The sequence below is a fragment of the Brassica oleracea genome, chromosome C2, assembly GCF_000695525.1.
Source record: "Brassica oleracea var. oleracea cultivar TO1000 chromosome C2, BOL, whole genome shotgun sequence".
NCBI classification, from domain to species: Eukaryota; Viridiplantae; Streptophyta; class Magnoliopsida; order Brassicales; family Brassicaceae; genus Brassica; species Brassica oleracea.
In genome coordinates this window covers 8,642,775-8,659,419 of record NC_027749.1, presented here as the reverse complement: position 1 = coordinate 8,659,419, position 16,645 = coordinate 8,642,775, and the positions used below count along the sequence as shown (strand labels likewise).

General features: G+C 39.1%; 3 protein-coding genes across 4 annotated transcripts; 1 reads left to right on the top strand and 2 right to left on the bottom strand.

Annotated features, from left to right (window-relative positions):
* Nucleotides 1-2,841, bottom strand: LOC106325869 (two-component response regulator ARR18). The gene is made up of 6 exons (XM_013763920.1): nt 2,584-2,841; nt 2,346-2,495; nt 1,878-2,264; nt 1,709-1,785; nt 312-1,391; nt 1-213 (listed from the first exon to the last, which is right to left on the bottom strand). Exons 1-6 carry the CDS (start codon nt 2,720-2,722, stop codon nt 166-168), a joined length of 1,881 nt encoding a protein of 626 aa, XP_013619374.1. The 5' UTR covers nt 2,723-2,841; the 3' UTR covers nt 1-165.
* Nucleotides 2,842-4,201: 1,360 nt separating this feature from the next.
* Nucleotides 4,202-7,024, bottom strand: LOC106326888 (glucan endo-1,3-beta-glucosidase 6-like). The gene is made up of 3 exons (XM_013764843.1): nt 6,812-7,024; nt 6,367-6,721; nt 4,202-5,412 (listed from the first exon to the last, which is right to left on the bottom strand). Exons 1-3 carry the CDS (start codon nt 6,927-6,929, stop codon nt 4,305-4,307), a joined length of 1,581 nt encoding a protein of 526 aa, XP_013620297.1. The 5' UTR covers nt 6,930-7,024; the 3' UTR covers nt 4,202-4,304.
* Nucleotides 7,025-10,174: 3,150 nt separating this feature from the next.
* Nucleotides 10,175-15,439, top strand: LOC106326887 (phototropin-2-like). 2 transcript variants are annotated; one of them, XM_013764841.1, is made up of 22 exons: nt 10,175-10,311; nt 10,484-11,038; nt 11,130-11,312; nt 11,401-11,492; nt 11,581-11,773; nt 11,922-12,144; nt 12,233-12,303; nt 12,433-12,539; nt 12,614-12,663; nt 12,896-13,000; nt 13,089-13,148; nt 13,225-13,314; nt 13,398-13,474; nt 13,572-13,656; nt 13,730-13,810; nt 13,890-13,993; nt 14,109-14,158; nt 14,250-14,479; nt 14,588-14,639; nt 14,724-14,836; nt 14,925-15,060; nt 15,145-15,221. In XM_013764841.1, exons 2-22 carry the CDS (start codon nt 10,557-10,559, stop codon nt 15,219-15,221), a joined length of 2,661 nt encoding a protein of 886 aa, XP_013620295.1. In that variant the 5' UTR covers nt 10,175-10,311; nt 10,484-10,556. The 2 variants fall into 2 exon arrangements, with proteins under 2 accessions (XP_013620295.1, XP_013620294.1); XM_013764840.1 differs by having other exon boundaries at nt 10,176-10,311; nt 14,925-15,065; nt 15,145-15,439.
* Nucleotides 15,440-16,645: the final 1,206 nt, after the last annotated feature.

The window sequence follows — 16,645 nt, the reverse complement described above, 5'->3', positions numbered from 1 at the left end:
CCAATAGACAAAAGAGAGTATGAAACTGTTTGGTGCAGTGTGGTTTAATTAGAGGAAACAATGTGGGGGAAAAGAAACCATAACAACAATGAATGGTATCCAACAATAGAAGAAAAAATGATGCAACCCATAGAACAGACCAGGAACCAAGGCGGAGGAAACGAATCAAAGCCCAAACCTAGCAGCCACTGACACCATTCCATTATTCTCATCCTGCAACAAACAAACACAACATCACTTTCATTCTCTACTATTAACAAAAAAAAAACTTCAATCCAATCACACCAATCACAAGTCATTTTTTACTTTACCTGTTTCAACATCTCATTCATTATATCATCGAACACATCGTGCTGGTTGTCAACAAGGTCATTCTCTAGCTTCGTCGACGACCTCATCTCTGGATCCATCATCGTAACGTTTCCCACACACTCTCTACTGTTGAGAGTTGTTGCACTGTCCTCTATTGGACTCATCATCAGTGAATCATCCACACCTTTGCTTCTGGTCGCGTTGTTATCTCTAAAAACCATATTATTATCCACTGGTAAGGGATAGTCAACATTACCGAATGTGTTGTTCATCATGGTGCAGTTCTGTTCCTCCCATTTATGTGTATTCATGTTCTGCATGAAGTCACCTAGAAACGGAGGCTCACACTGCAATACTCCAACATGGCTATCAGCAGAAACCAATGAGGTGTTATAATCTCCTAGACCGATCCCTCCACATGTCATTTGATCTTGACCAAAGGCATGATTCAGCGGTAAAGAGTGTGATGGGAATCTAGTTGTTGTTTTCAGATTCCCTTGCCAGCTATGATGACTAGGGAAACTAGATAAGCCATTGAGGCAAGACTGGTTTCCATCAGAGACCCCAAAGTTCTCTTGCAGCATCAGATTGTTGCTTGTAGCACAAGGCAAAGAGGTGCTAGAGCTGCCAAATGACATCCGAGAATCAAGGAAGCTGCTGCTGATTCCTCGGTCCGCTATGCCTTTAAAGTCCCCCATGTATGGAGAACACTTGCTTCTAGGAAACTGGAGTGGCTCTAGCGGAGAGAGATTCACGTTCTGAGATCTTGCCAAGAGAGGACTGTGATATGTTCCGAATGGATTAGCTGAGCTGCTTGAACTCTGATGATGCCCCGGTGGGATGAAGCTGGAGGAGTTAGATCCTTGAAGATTTACCGATGAATACACGGAGGGATGGAACTTGGTGAGACTGGAGCGGGTTAAGAGGGATGAGCTTGAGAGTTGTCTTGTGGAAGAATAGTCTCTTAGTCCTTCAAGCTGAGCCATGTGAAAGTAAGATGAGTCTCTTGACCCAAATGCATCTTGAGACATGTTATGCTGCTGACCTTCGTCTAGCTTTTTCAAGTAGAGTCTGTACTTCTGCAGACAGAACCAGAGACAAAAGGAACACTATTAGGTATGGTCTCATCATCGTTAAAACTATATAAAAAAACCCATAAATCAACCATATGAACATAAAAACTATTGTATATATAATGTTTTCTGTTTGAAATTTATTTTTATTTTAATTATGTATCATATTTACTAACATTACTTTAAAATTTATATACTAATAATATATTAAACCAAGTTATTGAACTATGTCCGAACCATGACCCAAATAATTATCCCGTTCAGTTTCCTATCCGGTTTTTAAAATATTGGTCAAAATGCAAGAGTAGATGAAAAATTAGCACCTGTAAATGGCTGGCTACGTTTTCCCTCGTGAGACCTTCTATGTTCATGTAATCAAGTATCTTTTTGGGAACGGCTTCTGTAAAATGGAGAGACAACGCTTGACATCAACATCACATACACACACACACAAGTAAACGTGATAAGAGGTTTAAGGGGAAACAAACTCACTGTCAAGGCCCAATTGCTGAACGGCATGGACAAACTTCTGGTGAAGCTCCTGTGACCAAACAACACGACGCTTCTTCCTGTTGGATGACTCATCTCCATCTTGTTCACTCCCATCTTCTTCCTCGTCTCTATCACTGTCATCATCTCCATCACCGCTGTCATCAGCCTTCTCTTTCCGTTTCCCGCTGCCGCTTGGGGCGTATTCAGAAGTAGGGAGTAGGTGGCGAGAGGGGGCGATGATTTTTTTGTATGAGCCAATGTTCTTCTTCACAACATGCTGCCATATGTTCCGAAGCTCCTTGAGGCTAACGGGCTTGACTAGATAATCACACGCGCCGTGGATTATCCCTTTCATAACGCTGTCGTAGTCACTATGCGCTGACAACACTGACAACACACAAAACACAAAAGGATTTAGACAAACCGCTAAATGAAGATGACATGAAAAGGGAGTAAAGGAGACGTAACTGATGACAGGAAGGTCCATTTCAAGACCAATCTCAAGCAACTTAAATCCATCTGTGTCAGGCATCTCTACATCGCTTATCACCAAATCAAACATATTGCTCTTCTCTCTCAGCATTTCCAAAGCTTTCTTTGACTCCATCGTCTTTGTCACTGACCAAATCAATCAAACTATGATGCGATCCGGTACACAAACAAAACAAAACAAAACAAAAACAGACAGAAGCAAAGAGTTATGTACCGTGATACTTGCATCGAAGCAGTAACTCTTCAAGTTTTCGGAGGCAGGTTGGATTGTCATCCACAGCAAGGACTCTCATTCCCACCGGAAACTGATCAGTCCTTCCCTCTTCATTGCTCACAGACTCCATATTCTCCATTCTGAATTAAGTTTGCTCTTAGATAGAGTTTGAATCTGGTTTTTATCTTGTGTGTGTCTCTGACAACCTGTAGATTAGATTGTACTAGGAGGAGACCAAAGTCCAAGGAGGCCAAAAAAAGAGAGTGATTGTGCCTTTAATCCGGCCCTTTAATTTTCTAACATAAATTTACATATTCCCTTCTATTTTGCGCTCTTTCTTTCCATTAACAGGGACATGGAGAGTCACATGGTTCTCTTTCTTTCCTTATTGTCTGTTGAATCTTCCCTTAGCTGTACACAAAAGACAACTTTTTTTCTGTAAGGTCCCCATTTCTTTTCTTTCCTTTTTTCAAATATCCATTCTCTCATAACGTTCAAAGCCAGAGTTTCTCATCTTTTCCTGGCTTTCCTTAAATGATTCTATTTCCTATTCTGATAGACGCGCTTTCCGTTTGTGATTTTCAAAGTTATCATATGCATATGGTACCAGTTCCAAATATGAGAATTTGACTAAGGCAGAAAGAAAGACTGACATGATTCATATCACATCCAGACAGACACTTTGACTTTTCCTCCACATTCTTAGCCATTCTGCTGACAATTTTTTATCGGCTATACTCGATTTGACGATGATGAGTATTTGAATAATCAATACGGATACGGAACAACAAGCAACAAGTATTAGCGAGTAAGGAGTATTTGTTTCCAACCTTAATCGCAAGTAAAAGAAAGGAAAAAAAATAAGTATATTAGCAAGTACGTACTCGTTCCGTTTTATTTTATTTGGTGTTTTAAACTTGAGTACACAGATTTAAAAAACATTTAATTTTGTATATTTTTTAAATAAAAACATCATTACCAATACACATAATCACATTTCAACCAATAGTAAAATAGATCGTCAATAAATTTTACATTAAAGTTATAAAACGATATTTATTTTGAAACGAAAATTTTACTCTACAACTACAACGACAACTAAACTAAAACGGATGGAGTAATAAGTATTTAATAGAACATGTAACAAATAGCAACTAACAGGACAAGTAACAAGTCAAGTATTAAAAAATACAATGATACTTGATATTTGACTTGGTCTTGCAACTAAAGAAATTTATCGATTTATTACTTGCCTTTTGACAACACTGAGTGCTTGATTTCTCAAGGTGGGTAGGAGTCAAATAGCGAGTCTAAGGCAAGCAACCAGTAACGATGCCCGTCTATATCACAGATTGTTGCATTTCATGTTTTGATGATGGCTGCTTCAGCTAAACCCTTCATCATCTTCTCTTTGTTCCTTTGGTGGTACGATGCACTGTTCAAAGAAATATTGTGTATAAGCATACCACTACAGGACCATGGTCTCTCTCTTCCAACTAGCGCTTTTACTTGCTTGAGATCTGAAACACTAAATGAAATCTCTTAACAAAACCCAAACCACAACCAGTACTCGAGTGTTTTAAACTTTGCACATTGCAACGAGGTCCCACTTTGCTGCTTTAAAACCAATCTAAGATTTTCGATATAGAGACAAGTTAGCAAGCTCTGAAAAACTATCTTTTTAATAATCACACATAGAGGTACAAATTTACAAGAAACCATCAAAAAATAGAGATCATGGTGATGGCTGCAGCCATCACCAATGGCAAGAAGAACACTTGTTCATGTGCAGCACCACCGTAATAAGGCTCTATCATAATCGGAAACCTGCAGGTTCCCGTTGATGGATCCGTCTTTGTCACCTCTGATATGTTTGGAAACTTACACGCTGTATCAAGCTGGTCGTTTATCTGATAGTAACTGTTGAACGCATAAGATATGTTCTCCTTCCCATCAAGATCCCCACACGAAGTCCCAACCCCAAGACTAGTGCAATCCCCTAAGCTACACGCGTAGCTCACACTCGGCCCCACCTGAGGATTGTCCAACCTCACGTTTGGCTTCATCACACACCACTTCCTCTGCAGATACCTCACACCTTTGGCCTGGATCAAAGCTCCGGTGTTGGTTGTCCCCAGGTTTAATGCGTATTTAGGCAACCCGTCGAAAGTGAATATCCCCCAGTGTCTCTCGAAGTAACCAGGCTGAACGCTTTTAGCGTCCTCGTCTATCAAGCTGAAGAGATACGCATCTATAGGACCAGGCCTTCTCGGCGTCCCTTTCCCTCCTGCAATACGAGCCATGAAGCCCTGGTTGAACTTCCTAGCGTACTCCACGTTAGCATTCCTGTCCCCATCCGTAGGCCATCCGATCTCACCGACTACGATAGCCATGTTTCCAAACCCATTCTTCTCTAGGGCGTGCGCAAGAGTGTCGTAGTTTGCGTCGAACATGTTGTAGTAGAATGTTCCACCGTCGCTCACCGGCTGCGAGACGCCGTCAAAGAAGGCGTAGTCGACCGGAAAATTGGCGTCGTTGTAGAGGCTGATGAATGGATAGATGTTGACAGTGAATGGGCCGCCGTTGTCGACGAGGAACTTGACGATAGTGATCATGAGATCACGGATGTCGGCTCTGAAGTCGCCTCCGGAAGGTAAGGTGGTGGAGCTGTTGTAGACATCAGCGTTTAAGGGACAAGTGACCTTCACTTGGTTCTGAAGACCCGCTTTTATAAGCGCGATTTGGATGTTCCTCATCGCAGGCAAAGTTGTGTTGAGATAGCTCCCGTTGTAAGTCGACAAGAACGGTTCATTGCCTACAGCTACGTATCTGTGAAACAATCCAAACTTTAGTTGTCTGATAGAGTAAAGATATGAGCTCTGTGTAGATTTTATCTCTGACGAGGACAGGTAACTTACAACTTCTGTACAATTCATTACAGATTTTAAAAATCAGTTTAGAAAGCACGTAGGCGGTAACTCGGACCTAACAAAAATGATTTCACGTTCAAAAAATAGGACTAGACGTTTTCTTAATCAATAATCTCCTATAGAGCGCTTAATTACCACTTTAAAAAATCCTTTCAAATGTTCATGAAAATGAAGCTTTCCTAATCAATAATCTCGTATAAAGAGTCTAATTGCCACCTTAAAAAATGTTCACAAAAACATAAACCGCTTTCCTAATTAATTTCCTATAGTCTAATTACCACCTTACAAATCAATCAAGACGTTCACAAAAATCGGTTTAGACGCTTTCCTAACCACTAATCTCTTATAAAGCACCTAATTACCAACTTAAAAAATCAGTCCAGACGTTCAAAAAATCGGGTTTAGACAATCAGTAATCTCATATAGAATGCCTAATTACCACCTTAATAAAGCAGTCATCAAGACATTCACAAAAATCGGTTTAGACGCTTTCCTAATTGATAATCTCCTATAAAGCGTCCAATTACCACCTTAAAAAATCAGTCCAGACGTTCAAAAAATCAGTTTATATATTCTCCTAATCAATAATCTCCTATAAAACGCTTAATTACCACCTTAATAAATCAGTCCATTCAAAAAATCGGTTTAAACACTCTCCTAATTAATCAATAATCTCCTATACAGCGCCTAATTACCACTTAAGAAAACCAGTCGCTTTCCTAATCACTAATCTCCTATAAAGCTTCTAATTAACACCTGGCTATTTCTTGAACATTGTTATGTTACAGAGACAACCTAGCTATTTTACTGTCTACTCAAGTTTGGATAAGGAGTAGAAAAAAAGAAAAGGAACCTGATGTTGACGTTATCGGTATTGATGTGAGTAGAGACATTTTTAGAAACCCATTTCTCAGCGGCTTTGAGGCTGGAGGCGAGAGTGGAAAGCATCTCGTTGGGGATACCAACCATAACTTCGATTCTGGACTTGCCTAGAGCCCTGAGAGTATCGTACTCGGCGTCGAAGAGCTTCACTTTCTGAATACCATTCTCTCTCAGCATACGCACCACTATGTCCGGCGGAAGAGGGTGCGACGCCTGTGTGCCCCAGTTCGCTCCGATCGAACTTGCCCTCGGACAAACAAGCGCCACCGCCAGTATCACCGCCACGAAACTCCACTCCATTTCTCTCTCTCTCCAATTTGACCCTTCTTTTCACCAAAAAAGATAGATAACTAAGCGTGTTACAAAAAAAAAAAAAGATAGATAACTAAGCTGTGTGCAATGAGCTTTGAGCTTACTGTCTCTCCTCCAGTGCTTTTCAAAACGACCATGCAGCTGCAGGAGCCAGCGACTCCTGTTTTTGGCAACCCCACAACGACAAAACGACACGTAAGCATCGATATCTTTCTTGGTCATTGCTCTTATCGGATACGTGGGCTTCTATGTCGAGGCCCATCAATTTCATAATGTGATTTTTTTTTTCTTCTCGATTATTTCTTTGATATCAAGCAAAAGTTTTACAAATCTGATGTACTACTCTGAGGAACATGGGAGAGAGACTTATAATCTCCACAAAATGTTGCATGAGTAAAAATCCAAGCCTACAGCCATACAAACTGCCACTGCTTTTTGACTTTGGAGGATTCAAGACTGGATATATAGATGATGATCATTTAACTATGTTAATCCCTTAACTCCACCGTATATGTTAACTCTGCATAAGAAGATGAATGTGGCTAATAATACACCATGAGCGTGTGTTAGATTTAGTTTGATGATTAGTGTGACCATCTTTATGTTTGAACTAGTTGAACATCTTTGTTCTAGCCTTTTTCATGGACTAGGGAGATTATCTATCTTTCAATATTTTAAATTAGGATACGACCGCATGACTATATATGTTTTCTTATTGCATTTTAAAAATAAATTAGAAATTGATCCGTACGTCCACACAAATGTTTGTTTTAATAAAATAGATATATAAAATTCTTCACAACATAAGAATATATTTGCATGTGTATTTATTCGATTTGCAGTAAATACCATCCATGATAGATAGTGTTCATGTTGTGGTTGGATATTAAACCAATCAAAATAAGAAAGGCATCACCTGCTTGCACAATAAATGGATGAGAGTATTGTGAGAAAAGGTAGAACCCAACAAACAAACTGTAAAAACTGATTACATAATCGGACCAAACAGAAATGTGGAGAACAAATAGAATCTATTACATAATCGGACCATATAGAAAAGGAGGAGAAAACACACATATCTCGAGGAATGTGTGAAAACATGTGTAGGAGAAACCGGTCGCCTAAGCCTATTAAGCTGCGGTGGAGGTTGGGGAAAGGAAGGAATCAATATCGACATGTTAGGGTTTAAGCTGGGATTTTGAAACTTATATGTAGTAAAGAACAATGAAGAAAAAAAAAAGTGAAGTGGAAATTAGAATTGCGAAATGTAAATTAAAGGAAACAAAACAACTTAGGATTTTCTTTCTTACATCCAGATTCAAAACGGTTGTATTATTAAGACCAACTTATACTTGTATGTTAGATCTGGCTACTAAAAGCTTGAGACAATATATAATTCCCAATGATTTCGAAAATTAAAATCGCAAATTAAGAAGCATATAATTTTGTCATATGTTGAAATGTAAATATCTCTTATTAAAATAAAACTTTTCCAATGGACCCAACATTTCTTTTGGTAAATTTATAAATTAAATACATTCCTTTACTAAATAGTTAAACCCACCCAAATTAATTTATACTACATCTCTTGTACTACTACTAAATGTGTTTCCAAACAACTACTAAATGTATTTCCGAAGAACATAATAAGTATAACTATTTTTCGCAGGTTTAGATACTGCAAAATAATTTTATTTAAATATATTTTCATAAATAAAAAATTACAATCATTTAAACTTAATAAAGCTTTCTTATTAGATTTTTTTTCTTAGATTGTCTTTATTCTTAAGAGCACATAATTATTAATTGAAGATTATGCATCGAATAAGTTTTATACAAATAAAATGTAGGAGTTAATAAATTGACATAAAATTCATCACACAACTAATGAAAACAATCACAGTTAGTATCAAAAACTTGGTTAAACATAATATTGCATCTTAACAGTTTTCTTTGTAATCATGCTACATCTGTTTACCACATCTTCAGTTCATCAATCGGCTTTTAGTCTTTTACCTAATAACTTGAATTAGGAAGTACAAAAGGGTTCTATCCACATGGACAGCCGCAGCCTCAGAACCACTGCGCTACACGAGTGATCCCTTTGTTTCATTCCACCATCGTTCTGGTTAGAGTTGGAGAACTGGCCATCTCCATTGCTGTTGACTCTAGCTTCTTCTCTACTGTCAGAAGCTAAATCTGGGAAGAGTTGAGTTATACTGAATGAAGCATTCTTGTCGCTAACCAGCTGAGTCCATGATGCCCTCTGAAGCCATGACGAACCTTCTGTTGACTTGCTACAAGCTTCAAACGGTGCTTCCCCTGCCTTTCCTTGGTCCATATCAAGATCCACATTATATCCTTCAAGACTAAGCTTCCCTTTTCTGCATTCATCATATCCTCTGTGCTATATATTCATCCTTTTCCATGTTCAAATTGTCATCCTTACTCTAACATGTTGGATGTATCGACGAAGCTTCAATACCTTTCTGAGCTTGGGAAAGAAGATGTTAAGGTGAGTGGAAGGAGTAGAGTCCCTCAGGATCTTTAACGGTCCTCCCATTTTTCCGTTTTGGCTTTCTCCAGCCGCAGTTTCCCTCCTTTCCATACACATCCATTATATTGCCAAAATCGAACTCGGGTTTAGACAGAAGAGACAGTAAAAGAGGGAAAGCGAGACAATCAGCTCACCGTGGAGAAGAGCTTGGGGAGTGACTTTTCAGAGAAGTCGATGTAAGCAATGGAACGACCTTTCGTACTAACGAACTCAACAGCATCAACAGAACCCATGGAAGAGAAGATCTTGAGAAGATCATATCTCCCGACGCTTTCTCCCAATCCTCCGACGTGAAGCTTAACGCCTCCGCCTCCCTCCATGTTTTTTCTTTCTCTGCTGCTTCAGTTGTTTCTTTCTTTATAAATAAGCCCATTATTAAAGCTATTAATAGGCTTTTAGTGGGAATATTAAGGCCCAGGCCCATTAATATCCGGATAAGGTGTTTTGCTCTCGTGGGTCCCCTTGTATTAATTTCTTGAGCATTATTTTGAAAGAGATAGGTGGAGAGACTAAAGACAAAGTCTTGTTTCGTCGTCTGTTTATATGGGAGAGAAGAAGACACAGTCGCTTTCTCAAACGTGTTTCTCTTCCATGGCGCGTGTGCTACTACTCCAACACCGTAAGTTACTGACTTTTGATTACTTACATTTACCGAACTGAGAACAGTGTGTCCTTGTTTTTCAATCAATTATTGCAAATGGAACAAGATGTGAAAGACTCTGTGTAATAAATTCATGATGATGAAGAAATTAAGAGGGAATGATGAACAAGATTGCACATGTTTATGGTGAAACAGAGTTAGTGTGTGTGGTCCTTTTAATAGGGGAGAGATAGATGGGTCCATGTGAGCTTTGAATGAAGATAGCGATGTCTATCTTAGCTCATTTGCAGCCTCAGAAACATGATTGTCTCGAAACAAAACAATATAATTGAGTTCAGTACAGTTTTGTTGTTTAACTCTCAGAGTTTTCTCATAGTCTTTGCTCCTTTTAAAGCCATGTACTGTATACACATGAGTTGCATCTGATAAAGAAAGCTACACGTCTGGTATATATATATTTTTTGTTTATTGTATTAATTTAAGCTTCTTTAACATGTTTCTTGATTGCTTCCTGACTCTTTAATGTAATTTATTAGCTGTTCCCGGAAACTACAGGTGTAAGAGCCTCATCCTTCTGTCTAACTCTTTGGTAAACTTGTCTGGTGTTTTGATTTGCAGCCAGTTCATTACTCTGTTTCGGCAAAATATTCATTACTCTGTTTCGGCAAAATAAAGAGAATAAAGAAACTACATGGAGAGGCCTAGAGCTTCTCCGTCTCCCTTGACTGATTTGGAGCCATTAAGTGAACGCACATCCCTTGAGATCTTCAACCCCTTAAACGGGTCATCCTCGTCTTCTTCATCAAAGCCTCAAGATGGCAACCGCAAAGGAAGCAGCAGTAAGTGGATAGAGTTTCATGATTCAGCAAAGATAGTAGAGAGAACTGCTGAGTGGGCCGTTAAGCCGGACACAGGAGAAGATGGCATTAGTTTCAAGGTCTCCAGTGAAGTGGACCGAAGCAAGATGTCTAGGAGGTCATCCGAAGAATCATCAGCTTCTGAATCTGGAGCCTTCCCTAGAGTATCCCAGGAGCTCAAAACCGCTCTCTCCACGTTGCAGCAGACCTTTGTTGTCTCTGACGCCACACAGCCAGACTGTCCCATAGTCTATGCCAGCAGTGGATTCTTCACCATGACCGGTTACTCCTCCAAAGAAATCGTTGGAAGAAACTGGTACGTCTCCTCTCTTATATATCATCTTCTTCTAGTTTCAATCCACAACTGCTACTTAGCATATGATATTGCATTTGAAAACCCATGGCAGCCGGTTTCTGCAAGGGCCTGACACAGACAAGAAAGAGGTTGTTAAAATCAGAGATTGTGTCAAGAATGGGAAAAGCTACTGTGGAAGGCTCTTAAACTACAAAAAGGATGGAACTCCCTTCTGGAATCTTCTCACAGTCACTCCTATCAAGGACGACCAAGGCAACACCATCAAGTTCATTGGGTACCTCTCCTTACTTCCTCCCTGTGCACGGTCTCCTCTATGAATCATTTTCACACTTCTATATGATTGTGCATTGTTTTGTATGCAGGATGCAAGTTGAAGTAAGCAAATACACAGAAGGCGTAAACGATAAAGAACTGAGACCTAATGGACTCTCCAAATCCCTGATCCGATATGATGGTTTCTTCTCTTTTCTTTTGTCTGAGAACAATTGTATGATTTAGCCAAAAAAAATGTTAACTTGTCATACTCTTGATGTTGGTATCAGCTCGCCAGAAGGAGTTAGCTTTGGATTCCATCACAGAGGTCGTGCAAACAATAAAGCATCGCAACTCTCAAGTGAGGAACTCTGTGAGCAATGATATTTTAGTGAAGCCTACTACACCTGGTGGACAAGCTATACAATCGGACGAGGCTTCAAAGTCAGCAAGAACACCTGAACGTGTTTCTACTCCAGCGAGGTGAGTCTTTTTCACCATCAGATCCATGCTAATCTCGTAAGCATCAAATCCTTAAAGACATGTCTCTTGCTCGCAAAAGTGTGATGTAAGTGCCAAAGTTTGCAGAAAACAACAACTTGTTTGTGATGGATCCTCATGCTATGTGCAGGCCAAAGAGAAAATCGCTTAGCTGGAATAAAAAGCATGATGATATTCCCAGTGTGGAACCTGAAGAACTAATGTTGAGCACAGAAGTTATAGAACCGAGGGAGAGTTGGGAGCGTTTAGAAAGAGAAAGGGATATACGGCAAGGGATTGATCTAGCTACCACTCTTGAGCGCATAGAGAAGAACTTCGTCATCAGTGATCCTCGTCTTCCTGATAATCCCATTGTATGTTTCTTAGTCAAGTGTGCTACTTCTACTATGTTTGTTGTAAGAATATATCCATGGATGATAATGGAAATCTTTTTCTTTGCAGATATTTGCATCAGACAGTTTTCTTGAATTAACTGAGTATACACGTGAGGAAATATTGGGAAGAAACTGTCGGTATGTGAATATTCATGTCCTTGTATCTTTTATTCATGAGATTCATCATGCCTGGTAACTATGCAGTCTTCTCGGCTGTGTTTTTCCTTGTTTTTGTGATATGAATCTGTGCAAAGTGGTTGGCCTCAGGTTTCTTCAGGGGCCAGAGACAGACCAAGCGACTGTCCAGAAGATAAGAGACGCAATTAGAGATCAAAGGGAGATAACTGTGCAGTTGATAAACTACACTAAGAGCGGTAGTTATCTGCTAATGAGCATTCTTACAAGTTTTCTGATAATAGATGCTCATCAAACTATTAAATCATTGCAGGAAAGAAGTTCTGGAACTTATTCCACTTGCAACCTATGCGTGATCAGAAGGTCGCCATTGTTACATCTTGAATCAGAACCTTGAGCAAAACCGTGCATTGTTGCTGACTGCATTGAGTTTTTTTTTTTTTTTTCTTCATTTGCAGGAAAGAAATTCTGGAACTTATTCCACTTGCAACCTATGCGTGATCAAAAGGTCGCCATGAGATTATTATGTCTAGATTCAGATACTTGAAATTTTTTTTTGATATTTTGCTGACTACATGAATTTTTTCATCACTAGGGAGAGCTTCAATACTTCATAGGTGTGCAGCTTGATGGAAGTGATCATGTTGAGCCCCTCAGAAACCGTTTGTCTGAGAGAACAGAGATGCAGAGTTCTAAACTGGTACGTTCTTTCATTTTCTTTAGTGCTTTTGAAAAAAAAAATCTATTTTCCATCAAAGGAGACTTATCACATTAATTATTCTTTTCAGGTGAAAGCTACAGCAACAAATGTAGATGAAGCTGTCAGAGAACTTCCAGATGCTAATATGGTACGGCATAATAACTTCTGGTTGCTTATCAAAGATGTAAAGGTATAAATGCATTTGATCTTTATTGTGTGTTTAACGGCCAGAAGACTTGTGGGCTGCATACTCAAAGCCAGTATATCCTCTGCCTCACAAAAAGGAGAGTACATCCTGGAAGGCAATACAAAAGGCATGCATCAAACCACATTACTTTTTTTACTTTGTTTTGTTCTCAGTCATGCTGTTTTTGACTGTGACATGTCTTATTAGTAGATCCAAGCGAGTGGAGAAACAATAGGACTTCATCATTTCAAGCCAATAAAACCGTTAGGCTCTGGTGATACTGGCAGGTACCATTTCCATAACAGTAAACTTGAAGTCAAAACTGTCCTTATCTCCTTCTACTTTGTATATACTTATATGATTTACACTCTTTTGTCGACAAAGTGTTCATTTGGTTGAACTGAAAGGCACAGGTGAGTTATACGCCATGAAGGCAATGGAGAAAACCATGATGTTGAATCGTAACAAGGTACATGATGGAGAATGAGTTCCCTTTTCTTATTATATTATATCTCTCATTGACAACGTGCAGCTATGTACAGGCTCACCGAGCATGCATTGAAAGGGAAATCATTTCCCTTCTGGATCATCCTTTCCTCCCCACTCTATACACTTCCTTTCAGGTATGTATGTTTCTGTTTTTGTTTGTATCGTTGTCAGTACTTGCGTCTCATTGCTAAAAGCGTTGTTTTCTGTCCCCAGACATCTACGCATGTTTGTTTGATCACAGACTTCTGCCCTGGTGGAGAGTTGTTTGCACTACTTGACATCCAACCAATGAAGTTTTTGTCAGAAGAATCAGCAAGGTACCTTGTAACACAAGATCCACTGGTCAGAAGCAAATATCAGTGTGGTGTAATAACTAAATAAAGGAACTATACCCTTATGAGTTACTCTAATCAATCTGCTTTTTGTCATCAGGTTCTATGCAGCAGAGGTCGTTATTGGCTTAGAATATCTTCACTGCTTAGGTAAATAAATAACTGAGCAAATTATTGTTCCTTGCTTAACAAGTTTAGTTGGTGTTTCGTTTAAGATTTGTATGTATGTTCCATAACATAGGAATAGTATACCGAGACCTGAAGCCTGAAAACATACTGCTCAAGAAGGATGGGCACATTGTATTAGCCGACTTTGATCTATCTTTCTTGACGTCCTGCACACCCCAGCTTATTGTTCCACCTGCACCTAACAAACGGAGGAGATCCAAGAGCCAACAATTACCCACTTTGGTTGCAGAACCAGACACTCAGTCAAACTCGTTTGTAGGGACTGAAGAATACATTGCTCCTGTACGGTGATGCACTTAACGTTTCATCTCTTGAAATCTTTGTTTGCATCTGTATCTTCAGTGTGTGTCAGGGTTTTGAGTATTCTATTCATGGTTTTTATCATCTCAGGAGATAATCACGGGTTCTGGACACGCGAGTGCTATTGATTGGTGGGCACTAGGTAGAATCTTCCCCCACCTCATTATGGTAACAACTTAGGTTATAGTCTGTTGTTAATATGCTGATGTGTGTATATTTGTTATAGGTATATTGTTGTATGAGATGCTTTATGGTCGCACACCTTTCAGGGGTAAGAATAGGCAGAAGACGTTTGCCAACATCTTGCACAAGGATCTCACCTTCCCCAGCAGTATCCCTGTGAGCTAACTATCTTGTAACAACCTGTTGTGTCTTTCAAATCGCCCAAATAAAAAAAAAATACTAATTTAACCATGTACTGGTGCAGGTAAGTCTTGTATGTAGACAGTTGATTAACATGTTGTTAAATAGAGATCCAAGCAGCCGGTTAGGATCCAAAGGTGGGGCTAATGAGATAAAGCAGCATGCCTTCTTCCGTGGGATCAATTGGCCTCTCATACGGGGCACGGTAGGACTATAACTAATATATATCTTTTTATGCATCACTTTTGTGTTTTGTTGGGCTAACTTATGTAGAGTGATTGCAGGAGCCTCCACCATTGGATGCACCGTTGCGTATAACAGAGAAAGATCCGAATGCAAAAGATATAAAGTGGGAAGATGATGGAGTGCTTGTGAATTCGATGGACATTGACATTGATCTATTCTAAACACTCACTCTTTTACCTTATTCTGTCTGAGCCTCATTTTAATGCAAAACTCTTCTCAATAAAGAAAAAGGTGGTGTATTCTAGTTGACATTGTTAGACCATTTGTGAATGTAGCAGAGATTGCAACTTTTGGTGTGGTGGATTGATGACTAAAATAGTAGGAATTGTCACATGTTCTCTGATGAACCAAGTGATAGTGAGTTAGCCTCTAAGGCCTACACAAGAAGATTTTTCGACCAGTTATAGACTATAGTATATAAACCACTAGGGTTTGGCCTGCCCAGGGCGGGTTAATAAATAATAAATAATAAAAATACATTTATATAAAATATATGTTTACTTTCATTAAATAGTTGAAAAATAAAATGTTATTCTAAAATAAAAATTATGGTGTAAAGTTGAAACCAATTTTTTTTTTAAAAATTACATTGTAAATTTTGATAAACATTTTAAATAAGAGAAATTGGGGGCTATAACCACAAAAAACCGATATTCACCGTGTAACCATTTAACCTAACAATTCTATAGACGCTGTTAGAAATATAAAATAATACTGTAATACCCCTAAAAACAACCGGCTCAACCTGATACAAAAATAATTAAATATTTTAATTATTCACCCCACAAAAGTAACTCGTGTCTCACCCTTCTTCACATCTTCTCCTTTAAACTTCTCTGGTATTTTGCTGCAGTTGAACAGTCTCCGGCACCGCTTTCATCTATCGCCTCCACTCTGCATGCAATCAACATCTTTTCCAGCTCCTCCGTCCTCTGTTTTCAATCTTCTTCGGCGTTACAGGGTTTCAGCGGCAGTAGTAAGAAACCATTTCTACATTCTTCTCAGATCTCTGAAAAGTTCTCCTTCTATGTCGTAGATTGTCTTCACCGTGTCGTGCTTATTTTCTTCCAATTTGGGGCTCGTCTCATAATCAAAGTGTTATAGTTTCTAGGCCTGTATCATCGACTGATGTGAATTTGATCGTCCCCGATTTGGAATTAATCTCTCCCACTAAGTTCTCGGTGTTTCTCCGTCGATTATGGTTACTAAAATTTCTTCTCAGATCTTTATAGCGGTGATGCGAAATAAGTAGTGTAGTAATTTAGGGGAAGATGCGTGGAATATCATTGCTTAGAAATGCTCGGTCGGTACACATAGTATGATATTTTGAATCTGGTTTCCATTTGAAATGTAATAGTATACTTATCCCATTCAACTATTCCACTGAGGATATTATCACTTGCTATTATGTTTTGCTTTGCTGCAATTTGTGGTCGGTTGTGGTTCCCTCTCTGATGTTCTTATTCTAAGTTATGCTTGAATTGGGGTTTTTGTCTCTGCGGTGCATAGTTCATGGTGTAGAAATATCGATTATTTTGT